Source organism: Muntiacus reevesi, chromosome 5 (genome assembly GCF_963930625.1).
Source record: "Muntiacus reevesi chromosome 5, mMunRee1.1, whole genome shotgun sequence".
Lineage (NCBI taxonomy): Eukaryota > Metazoa > Chordata > Mammalia > Artiodactyla > Cervidae > Muntiacus > Muntiacus reevesi.
In genome coordinates this window covers 45076332-45088829 of record NC_089253.1, presented here as the reverse complement: position 1 = coordinate 45088829, position 12498 = coordinate 45076332, and the positions used below count along the sequence as shown (strand labels likewise).

Here is a 12498-nt window from a genome sequence, read left to right as displayed (position 1 = left end):
AATCAGCAGTATCAACGGTTTTTAAAAGGGGAGACAACACATCTTGCAGATAAGAAAGATAACATGAACCACAGCTCACTTACTAATTGGAGAGTCTGGTGGCCTCAATAAATTCCTAGCAAGGGGGAAATGCTTTACCTAAATAGACCCAAGAAGACATACAAAATCAGAAAATTTCATTTGCATGCAAAAAATTAAATCTGAAATTAAAAGCGTCCCCACAATGAAAGCAACTGGTTTTGCCAATCAATTCTTCCGAAAGTCTAGGAAACAAAACCGCAATCTCATAGGAACTCTCGGGGTAAACAAGGAACACTCTCCACCTTGTTTTATAAGATGAGCATAACCATGATACTAAACCCAACAAGGAAAAGAAGTACAACAAGGTAAAATTACCGACTCTCAGTATAGATGAAATAATCCTAAATAAAACACTAACAAAGTCCAACAAAAGAAGAATACATCGAGATCAGGTTGGGATTGTTTTAGAATCACAAAATTTTTTAAAAGTTAAATCACCACATAAAATAAAAATCACCTGTTTCAAAATCGGCAGAAAATAAACTTAAGAAAATTTAATTTTAGTTCATGACTAAAAAAAAACTCTTATCAAACTAACAGGCGAATTTACATATCTTGATTAAAATATCCACAAAAAGCTAACATCATATGTGATGGTGAAATACTGAAAGCTTTTCCTCTGATAATGGGAAAGAGACAAGGATGCTTGTTCTCACCACTTCTGTTCACCACTGTGCTGGAGACCCTTGTCCGAACAGCAAGGCAGGAAAAGAAAAGGGTTATCACAGTTGGAAAGAGGGGAAAAAGCACTTACTTGCAGACATAATTGTGTATACATAAAAAAATACAAGAAGAATTATTTGAAATAAATGGATTCAGCAAGTGAATATAGAAAAATCAACTCTATCTCTACATATTAGTAATTTATAATGGCATTGAAAATATCAGATATCTAATTAAATATGTACAAGACATAGAGCAAACTATAAACTTATATACTGTGTTCAAGGATTATAAGAACAACATTAAAAAGATGTCATTTCTCCCACACTGGTCAACAAATTAAATTCAACCTTAAGTAAAATCCCAGCATTTTCTAGGGAAAGATGGCCAAGTAGATTCTAAAATTTATCTGAAAATGCAAAGGGTCAAGATTACCCAAGGTAATATTGAGTAAGGACTCGGCTGTAGAATATAAATGACCAGATATGAAGACTAACTAAATCAACAGTAATTTAGACAGTGTGGCATTTGTGCAAAAAAGACAACAAGATCAGTGAAGCAGAGGAGAGTCAAAACAGAACCACAACTTTACAGTCACTTGATTTACAACAGAGATGACACTGGGCAAAGGATAGTTTAAAAAAAAAGAAAATTACAGCTGGATACCCATCCACTTAAAGGATAAAAAAAGGAATCGAGGCCCCTATCTCACACCGCAAACAAATACCAATTTCAGATGGATTACAGATCCAACTGTAAAAGATAAACAATAAAGCTTTTACAAGATAGCACCTTCATGCAGCTTCATGTTAATATCTTTCAATGGCCACAAATGCATTAAATATTACTGAAAAGACTGATGACCTGGGGTACATTAAAATAAGACATTGCATTTTTTAAAGGACACCACTGAGAGAGTAAAGGCAAACACTCAAGAAAGTAAAAACAAACCTGCCACAAGTGCGTGTGCTCAGAATGTGTAAAACGAACTCCTAAAATCAGTAAGAGACAGACAGACAGTCCATCTGAAAAATGGGCAGAAGACAGTTGCTTCATCAGAAAAGGTACACAAGTGCCAAGAAACGCCCACAGAGGAGCAGGGCCCTGCCTGCTTGTGGGGGGTTCGGTGCGGGAATGGACCGTTCCCACCCCCCCGAGCTGTAACTGCTCAACACCCCCAACAGCGACAACCAGAACCAAAGACAGCAAGGGGCGGAACCCCCAGAGGCTCACACGGGGCGGGGGCATGACCACAGTCAGCACCACCGCCTCGGGCAGAACACACTCCATCCCCTGGCAGAGCTACGCCTTTGAACACACCCAACAGAAATGCGTGCACGTCTGCACCAAAAAGCAAGTAAGAACATTCGGGGCAGCATCTGTAAACCCTCGAGACCACTCAGATGCCCACGAGCAACAGAAAGAATGAACCACGGGGCATTCCTGTGTGTGCTCAGTTGCTCGGTCACGTCCAACTCTCTGCGACCCCGTGGACTGGAGCCCACCAGGCTCCTCTGTCCATGGAATTTTCCAGGCAAAAATACTGGAGTGGGTTGCCATTTCCTCCTCCAGGAAACTTCCCCTACCTAGGGATCAAACCCGCGTCTCCTGGACTGGCAGGTGGGTTCTTTACCACCGAGCCGTCTGGGAAGCCCTATGGTACACTCATACGCTGGGTTACATAGCAGATGAGAACAAACAGACCTACATGGAGAGAGCTCACAAAGATAATGCTGAATGAAAGAATCAAGAAATAAAATACACATATTACTTCCATTTACATAAAGTCAAGAACATGTCAAATTAATTAATGATGAAAAGACTACAGTTAGCTCTGGGAGAGATACTGGGAGTGGGCGGGAGGGGCCCCTGGGCAGCCTGAGAATGTTCTTTTCTTGGCCTGGGCAGTAATTACAAGAGTGTGCTCACTGAGTGAAAAGTCACTGCAATGTACACTTATGATGTGTGAGTTTTTCTGACCTATGTTCTGTTACAGTAAAGTTTTTCAGTACATTGTTACTTCCTACATAATCTGGCAGGAGTTAATTCACACGCCTACCTGGTCACACAATGAGCCACCACACAGACTAGAAATGCCAAGAAAGGGCAGGATCCACATAAGGCTTCCTTACTGCTTCCCGTGTTTCTCAAACGCTGGGCTCAGGTGCTCAGTAGGTGAGCGGTGACATCATCGCCTTCTTCACTCAACAAGGCATTTCCAGGCTACACCACGGAGCAGCAGCTGGAAACAGACCACTGAGCAACTGTCCCAACGCTGGCGTGGCCACCTCTGCTGCACGAGGCTGGACTTGACAAAAGTCCCGGCCCTTCCCGGTTTCGGCTCTGTGCTTATCCTTTCAAAAAACTACGCGTCCACGGATGCACCTCAAATTATGATAAGACAAATACGACTATGAAAAAACAAAAGAAAAACGCCAAAGTACTGAGAAGATTTACAAATGCTACAACGAAATCCCAGTAAGGCACAACTTGGGCCATCCTTCAAAGCCTGTGGGGGGGGGTGTGTGGTTCAGTCCAAGTCGTGTCCAGCTCTTTGTGACCCTGTGGGCTGCAGCACACCAGTCCTTCACTATCTCCTAGAGACAGTGGTACTGATGATAAAGTTGGACCCAAACAAACCTGGTAATCTACAAGACTCAAACGCGAAAAAAACTTCCATGATTCTCACACCTGACAGAGAAGGAATGTTATATAGCACTGACATCGAATTCTTGTTGCTAAAGAGGAAATCCAAATGTTTGGCTTATCAATTTTTCAGGAGACTTGACGAAAGCCAAGAAATGCATTAAGGGTAGTAATTATTCATTTACTAATTTACCACTGCAGACCCATCACGAGAGAACGCACGCATTTATTCAGGTCTACCTGACACCAGCATAAAGGCACCTGTTACGAGTAACTCAAACGGCACCTCCGCAGCCATAAACACCCAAGAAACCTTCGCGTCTCCCGCTATACTCTGCGCCACCCACCTCACAGTCTTCAGCTGACCCCTCCCTGCACCTATCACTAGATCCTCACTCAGCGACACAAGAAAAGGCCTGGAGACACGGCTCCAAATGCAGTACCCTTGGATGAAAAAGCTTGCTGTGACTGTGAGCTTTATAATCTTCAGCTGCTAAAGAGAAAGTGCCGAAGGAACCCATCTTCAGTCTTCTACCCCCTGAAACAAACTTGACTTACAAAGCACCTGGCTGCTGAGAAAGGCAGACTGTAAATATATTCTTCCTGGGAGAGCCATTCCATTTGTCCAGGACACTGCATTAGGAAACTGGAAATACTTGATACAACCCATGGAGTCGCACGATTAGGAGGGGAAAGGCTTACGGCAACAAAACGGAAGGCACCACGGAAACTGGTTACTTGGTGGCCCTTTTTCCAAAACTGTGCAGCGTTCCTCCAAATCCAGGCGGCTCCTTCTGCTGCCCCCCACAGGGAGACAAACAGGACCGATAAGGTGTCTTCACAGGACTTGACAGCACACCACAGTCTGCTCTAGCTGAGAAGTTTAATCCTTCAGGAACTTTATCTGTACGTGACTTACAAATAACAGAACCACCATTGTGCAAGTGATGATGGGACAATACACATCTAAAATAGCAGCATCCCCCGAAAAGGCCTTTAGACAAAAACCTGCAGGGGAAAGTCATCCATACCTGTGGAAGCGCGGTATTGAGCTGCCTCTGCAAGGAATCTCTTTCGTGACCAACCTCGTGCAGTTTCCCCTGGGTTAATGCCAGCGTTTCTTGGGTCTCTCTCAGCGTGTCGAGAAGACGGTCCCTCTCTTCCAGCATGGAGACCATCAACTGTTCAAAATGTGAATCTGCATCTGGCTGTGAAGGGGAGCTGGACCCTTGGCTCCCACTTCCTCCAGGGGGGCCTTCTGCTTCACTGATGGTCGGCATCACCTCGCACATCATCTTGAAAAAAGACACCCAGACCACCGTCATCAGGAGCTTCTAAGTAAAGGCTTCTACAAAACTGTGACTTTCTAGCTATTTGGAGCTGATAAATGAAAGGCTTTGCTATTCCTAGATCTGACTGTTAGGCTCTGCAGAGAGAAGTACGCTGGGAAAATACACACAGGCCTATCCGAAGTGCAAGGCACACCCAAATGAAGACATGAATACTGACAATAATCAGCGAAGGGGTAAAGACCAAACAGGCTACCCCTCACATAAAGGAAAAACCCTGTGGCATTTTGTTTGCAAAGCTGTACTTTCTGATTGTTGAAAAACAAGCGTGCTTCTGTAACCCGTTTTTTTTTTCCTCCTTATTTCCCAGTGGGGGGGGGGGCGGGAGAGAGAAAGTCAAAACACTTGCCACCCAATCATGTTTCAGGAAAAAGCACAGAAGGAGCATACAGTCAGTAAAACTGACAAGTACAAAACCCATCAGGCATCTTACAGGAATGTGTGCAGTCAGCTCCGGGGAAGGACTGACTGGCTCCCCGAATTCTTGGGCTGGATTTGGTGAGCGCTAAACGGGAACCAGGCTCGTTAAGGGCTGCGAGCGGTGCTTTTGCAAAGGCTGCGATGGTTGGTCAGTCAACCTCACTTATGTAAGTTCACAGCCTCTTCCCCCCATCCCACTCCCCTCCCCCCCAAAATATTCCACAAAGGAAACATAGCGGGTCGAGATGGATGGATAGGAAGGGAGGAAAAGTGAAGGGTGAGGTTCCGAGAGGCCCCTCTGTCTCAAATGTAATGACGGGGCGACGGGCGGTGCTCCGGGCTCGGCGGACCCCCTGGACGGAGGTGCCCAGGGCCACGCACCGCGCACCCGACGAGAACGACGCCTCTACCCGGCTCGCACCCGCGCCCCGGTGCGGCAGCAGCGGGGACCCCAGGGCGCTGGGGACCGGCCTCCAAGGAGTCCGGCCTGGCCCGTGGCTTCCTGTGGCTCCGAGTCCTCGTCCCCGCGCCCAGCGCTGGGTCACCTGGCGCTGGGGTCAGGGAGGTGTGTGGGGGGGGGGCGCACGGCCCCGCGAGCCCGTCCGCCGGGGGTCCCCCCGGGCCGCGCCCCCCGCTCCCGGGGGCGCTGACACTAAGCGGCCGCGCGCCGCCCGGGGCCCCGCTCCGCCCCGACCCTGCCTCGGTGCCCCGCTGCCTTACCTTGCTCGCCGGCGGGAGCGGGCGAGGACGTTCCGCGGGCGGCTGCTCGCTCCAGGCGAGCTCCGGGCCCGACGAAGGCAGCCCGCCGCCCGCCGCCCGCCGCCCGCCCCGCGCCCCGCGGACCCGCGACCCCGCGCCCGCCGCCCCCAGTCACTGAGGCCGGCCCGCGGCCGGACACTGGCGGAGCGCAGGAGGAGCGGGCCCGGCGGCGCGTCGCCGGCGTCAACGTGCCCGACGTCGGGCGCGTCGGCGCAGCGTCAGCGCCGAGCGCCGCCGGCACGCCCCGCCCCGTCCCCCACCCCCGGAGAGGCGCGCGGGGGCGGCCGAGTGCGCAAGTGCCACCGCCTCCTCAGTGGGGCGGACTGGCCTCTCGGGCTCAGATTGGCTGGGTCCGGCCGGAGCCACGCCCAGAGCCCCGCCCCAGACCCCGTCCTCAAGCCACACTCCGAGCCCCGCCCCGAGCCCCGCCCAGGCGGGTGCGCCGCTGTCAAGCCCCGCCCCGAGCCCCGCCCAGGCGGGTGCGCCGCTGTCAAGCCGAGGCTCGGGGCTCCAGGGTCCCGGGTCTGTGCCGCGTCCGGGGCAGGATCTTCCGTCTGGGGCTGTCTCCAGATCTCCGCTGACAGCCGCGGGGGTTCACCAAAGGCCGTCATCGAGCGTCTACTGGCGTCAGGTTCTGAGCCGGACACTTCCCGAAGGTCACCGCTGCATACACACCTGATGGTAGAGCGCGCCCCGCTGCAAGTCACCTGCTCACAGCCTGCGGACAGGCCTCCGGAGCCTCCCAGGAACCCATCTTTGCACGAAGGACGCGGTCTCAACGCAAGACCCGTTACCGAGCTTCACCTGCAGCACCGGGGGAGACAGAGGTGGCAGTGTGATGTGGACGCTCCTGGGCGCGACGCCGAGAAGGCAAACTTTGGAGCCAGACGCTCCAGCTTCAACTTCCAGCAGACGCTTCTCCCCGCAGTGTGGGCCTGAGCAACGGGGGAGCCCACCTGCAAGATGGGGGAAGGAATGATACGGACCCACCCCAGGGTTGTTCTAAGAAACGGAATTTGTAGGGAGCCAGGAACCTAGTCAGGAACCTGATTCGGAAAGTACTCAGCGAATGACGGGCAATTTTATCTTTCTCAAACATTGTTATCCCTTTCATAGCCATATGTCATCCTTGCTCAAAAGTTTAAAAATGCCTTCTATGCACCAAGTCCTGTGCAGATACAGATATTAATAAGTGTACTTTAAATAAATTAAAGCACGTGCTCACCACTCAAGGTCTGTCTCCTGGATCACAAGCTGAAGTGTCTGGGCCTTGTTGCCAAGTGATGCTGGCCACTGTTTGGCTAAGTCTAAGCCACCAGGGTATCCCTTTAAGAAAAGGCTGCATGAGGGCAGGGGGCGGAGGTGGAGGGGGCAGGAGAGGGGAAGTGTGAAGGCTTCCAAGGTGAATTCCTTGAGTCCCAGTTGTGAACTCACCAAGAACAGGTGCTAAGAGGTCCAGGACCACACCTTTCATTCATGCATTTGTTCATTCAATAAATATTTGAATGACTCCATATAAATATGAATTTGTACCCCTGATCCCGGATCTGGAACAGAGGTAAAGATCCAGCTGTCCCCAAGTTACCAGCTTAATTCATGCAGCCCATATTGCAGCCATGCTCAGAAGGTACCTGCATCCTAAGAGATCAGCACAATACTGAAATTGTCCATAGGGTGAAATGTTCACTCATTTCATGACCATTTACAGAGCACTGTGAACCAGGCATGGCCTAGGTGTGGGGAACAGGAGACTGCCAAAGACTTCAACTTTCACCCAGCTCACAGCCTGGAGCGGGGAAGAGAAATTATCACAATACCTGTCCTATAGAGTGTGTGACTGGGCGTCCTGGGACCGCAGAAGAGGGGGAACCAACTCTCCATCTGGCATCACGAGGGCTTCACAGAGGGCTACATCTGGGCTGGGTCTCAGGATGTGCAGTTTTCCAAGCAGAGAAGGGAGAAGCCCAGCCCATTTGGTAGAGCAGCAGGAAAATGAGAATCCCAGATTTCACTCGCTTTCATTCATTCATTTCATTCCCTCAGATTGCCAAATCAGTAAGAGGAAAATTGTAAACAACCTCCAATGACCAGCCAAAAAAAAAGACTTGTTAAATCGTTGCACTGCAAGTGATAAGAAAGCTTGATGGTGTATTTTAGATGCCACCAAATTACAGGCAAAATTCCTTATCCTGATTGCAATGGTAGTTACATGACTACATGTGCTGATCAAATCTCACACAACTGTACATTTTCTAGATATTTTATTTTTGCTTTATTATTTATTTATTTGGCTGCATCTGGTCTTAGTGGTCCACCAGGGAAGTCCCCAGAACTGTACATTAATATGTTATTTATACCTTAATTTTTTTAATGGGGAAAGATTTTAAAAAATAACAAGTTACACACAAGAATATACCGTGTGAGCCTATATTTAAAAAAAACAGTTTGTGTTTAGATAAAGTATGTATTATGTAAAATTTGTTATCTTGTATCTGAAAAATTCTAAATATTATTAATCAAACTGATAAAATTTTAATGAATTTTACATGAGATGAAATATTTTGGAAAACTAAAATTCAGTTTTAGTCTCGAGTTTATAAAAGGAAACATATGTCCATATATGAAAACACTGTTACTATATCCAATTCTTTTATGTTTCTCTATATATGCCTGTGCATAGATACTCTTGGAAAGAGTTAATGTCAGCCTGTTGGCAGTGGTTGTCTTTGAGAGGAACTGTGGGTAGTTTTCACTTTCTTCTTTGTGCTACCCAGATACTTTATCATGAATGTACATCCTTTTTTATCATTAGTGGAAAACCCCCCACCAATGTTACTTTAGGCAAGATGTTACCTAGGCAAGAACAAACCATGGAAAATTGCTTTCAGGAAGCTCAGATGACATTTCAATGTAGTAATTTATATCACTCAACTAAACTCTTTCCCAGAAGTATCTACCTGAAAAATATTTCAGAGGCTCGGTCAGGAAAACAAAGAGCATGGAAAATGTTTTCTCTCCAATTCTTCTATTAAAAGTCAATAAAATATTGGAGGTACAGGTGTGGAGAATTTTTTTTTTTTTTTTTTTTACTGTGGCCAGAGTTGTGTTTTCACAAATGTGCCTGCCAGCTTGACTCTCCAGATGATGTAGATGTCGGCTTTGAGTGTGGTCTGGGCCACCTCCCCTGTCTAGAAATGTACGGGGCTCGGGAGGAAGGCTCCTGTGAGATGAGTACGTGGCCTGGCCTCGGTCACAGAGATCTGAGTGCGTCCCAAGTCTATTAGACTATGCAAAGCAACCTAATGAATGGGATGTGTGTGTGTGTGTGTGTGTGTGTTAGTTGCTCAGTTGTGTCCGACTCTGCGACCCCGTGGACTGTAGCCCACCAGGCTCCTCTCTCCATGGAATTCTGCAGGCGAGAATCTGGAGTGGGTTGCCATTTCCTTCTCTAGGATATCTTCCCGACCCGGGGGTTGAACCTGGGGCTCCTGCATTGCAGGTGGATGCTTTATCATCTGAACTACTAGAGAAGCCCCACTGAATGGTGGCAGGCAGTTCTGTTGGAAGGGTAGGGGAACATAGGTCCGAGCTGAGGGCAGGTGGTGGAGGCTGTGGCTCTCCGTTCAAGAGGAAGGAGCTGAAGCTCAGAGATGCAAAAAACATTTGTGCAGCAGCACCCAGCTAATTTGAGAAGAGCTGGGACTGGAACCTTGAGTGAACTAGGGGCTTAACTGCTGATCTAGCCACTATGCTTGTGAGAAGGAATGGTCTCTTGAAGGGACCCCCAAGGACTAAGCATTTTATCAGTGGGTCTCAGTGCTGTCCCAGGAATCCTGTCCCCCGCAGAGGAGGCGGGGGCCCTGGGCTTCACTAGCTCCATGGCTTTAACCATTAGAACCAACCCTATTTGGCTTTCCCAGGTATCCCGGCCAATGGGGTGGGAATGGGGGATGGGGGATGGCTGGCAAACAAGGAGAAAGGAAAAGAAAGAAGACTGCTTCTGTCTATGCAGTTCTGAAAATCATTTCCCACATGGCTGCTCCTGTAGCCTTCCCACTACACACAGGAGGAAACTGAGGTCCCAGTGGCCAGTAAGCAGGGAAGATCACGGGCCTGTGTGTTGCTGTTTCCATGGCAACTCTGCTTCCCACAGTCAACCAGTTAGCTGAAGTTCCGGTCTGTGCCTGAGCCTGTCGGGAGCTTGGTCGGTGCACATTCATCCCCAAGAGCCTCAAGGAGAAAATCCCCTTTGCAGAGCATTTACAGGGAACCCCTTACTCATAGAACCTCACTGAATCCTCCCCAGTGTATCCTCCTTCCTTTCACGGAGATGAGCACTGAGACGTGGAGATACCAGATTACCTGCCCAATGCCCGCAGTTCATGGTTCAGTAGAAGCTGGCGCTAGCCCCACACTGACTCTAAAGCCAGTTATTGTGATGTTACATCAGAAAGAGTCCCCAGGCCCTCAAAGTTGGGGATAGAATCCCTAGACCAGTGCGAGGCCACCAAGGCACTAAGTCTGGCACCTGTGGCGGGTCTGCGAGCCTCCCCTCATTCTGGTCTTCGACACGCCCCACTGCCCTAGCAGTGCCGCTCACGGGGAGGCACTGGCTCCTCGACGATCTCAGGGCTCCCACACGGGCATGAAGACTGCTGTTTCTTGCCTCTGTGTAATTATATTTTAAAAGCAAGTCATAAACTCCTCGCAACTTGCTTCTCTTGACAACTTCATTATGTGCTTCAGATAGAGCCGATCCAATAAAAACACCCAACAATTGGAGGAAGAGGGTCCAGGCAGGTAGTTCAGACTCTCCAAGGGTTCAGTTGGGGCCCCAGCACCGACATCTACCTTAACCTTGGGTGAGGTCCATACCCATGCTAAGCCTCAGTCTCTTCATCTGTAGACAGGAATAATTACAGTGGGACATTGTGAGACTCGCAGATGGAGATGAGAGGTGACTGTCCTGGCAGTCCCGCTGGCTCCCTGCCCAGGTCAGTCATCAGGCTGCTCTTTGAAAGACAGTTTTGCACAGTAGTTACAAATGTAGGCTCTGGAGCCCGGTGGGCTAGTTCAAGTCTTGGCTCTGCTTCTTTGTACCATGGCTGTGCATTCTTAGACAAATTACTCGACCTCTCTGGGCCTTGATTTCCTCATTCCTAAAATGAAGATCATAGAACCACCTCGTAGGGTGGCTTTGAGGGTTATGCAAGTTGGATAGGGCAATCGCTATTATTCACAGCAAATAGATGAGGAGAAAATGAAAACAGTGACAGACTTTATTTTCTTGGGCTCCAAAGTCACTGCAGATGGTGACTGCAGCCATGAAATTAAAAGATGCTTGCTTCTTGGAAGAAAAGCTATGATAAACCTCAGCATGTTAAAAAGCAGAGACATCACTTTGCCAACAAAGGTCCATCTAGTCAACGCTATGGTTTTTCCAGTAGTCATGTATGGATGTTGAGAGTTGGACCATAAAGGAGGCTGAATGCTGAAGAATTAACGCTTTTAAACTGTGGTGTTGGAGAAGACTCTTGAGAGTCCATTGGACTGCAAGGAGATCAAACCAGTCCATCCTAAAGGAAATCAGTCCTGAATATTCATTGGAGGGACTGATGCTGAAGATGAAGCTCCAATACTTTGGCCACCTGATGCGAAGAGCTGACTTACTGAAAAAGACCCTGATGCTGGGAAAGATTGAGGGTGGTAGGAGAAGGGGGCGACAGAGGATGAGATGTTTGGATGGCACCAGCAACTTCATGGACATGAGTTTGAACAAACTGAGCGATATGGTGAAGGACAGGGAAGCCTGGCGTGCTGTGGTCCATGGGGTCGCAAAAAGTCGAAAACAACTGACTGGCTGAACAACGACAACAAATCATCACCTGAGGTGGTCCCTTTCATCCGCGCCATGCCCATCCACCCTGGAGAGAGTCAGGATTCAGCTGAGTCTTCTGACATCTCATTACCCTTTGCCCCTGCAAGGCTAAGAGAGTGACTGGACCCTAATCTCTTCAACACCACATAAGCGACAGTGCAGGCATTTGTGGGGTTTCCCTCTCTGTCATCAGGCTTCCCGAGTGGTTCAGATGGTAAAGAATCTGCCAGCAATGCAGGAGACCCGGGTCTAATCCCTGGGTGGGGAAGATCCCCTGGAGAAGGGAATGACTACACACTCCAGTCTTCTTGCCTGGAGAATCCCAGGGACAGAGGAGCCTGGCGGGCCACAGTCCATGGTGTCGCAGAGTCGGACATGACTGAGCAACTTTCACTTCACTTCTCCCTCTCTGTCGGGAGAAGAGTGTGGGGAGAAGTCTCGTGGTTCTTCTTCCTGTCTGCTCCTTGACCTTCAGAACAGGACCAGAAGCTGTGGCAGCTTCCTGAGGCCGCAAGGGGAAGACACGGCCCATTGGGTTTCCAGGCAGGAATTCCTTCCCACAGCTTCTCAGGAAAGTTACATTTTAGCCAATCCCAAACAGTGTGAAAAACCAGTCCATACATGGAGACAAAGGGAAAAGCATTCTCTCTGGAGAATGAAATAGTGGACATGAAGAGGTTACTCGTTGGAAGGAATTCACTG

General features: G+C 49.0%; 1 protein-coding gene across 3 annotated transcripts in view; it reads right to left on the bottom strand.

Annotated features, from left to right (window-relative positions):
• Positions 1-6056, bottom strand: part of PPFIA1 (PTPRF interacting protein alpha 1) — a 76905-nt gene extending 70849 nt beyond the window's left edge. The window contains exons 1-2 of one of the 3 annotated variants that reach the window (XM_065937968.1): positions 5880-6056; positions 4422-4685 (exon numbers count right to left, since the gene is read on the bottom strand). In XM_065937968.1, coding sequence (XP_065794040.1) covers positions 4422-4685 — 264 coding nt within the window. In that variant the 5' untranslated portion in view covers positions 5880-6056. The remainder of the gene's footprint in view (positions 1-4421; positions 4686-5879) is intronic. The other 2 variants (XM_065937967.1, XM_065937966.1) reach the window with 2 other exon arrangements.
• Between the last annotated feature and the right edge of the window lie 6442 nt (positions 6057-12498).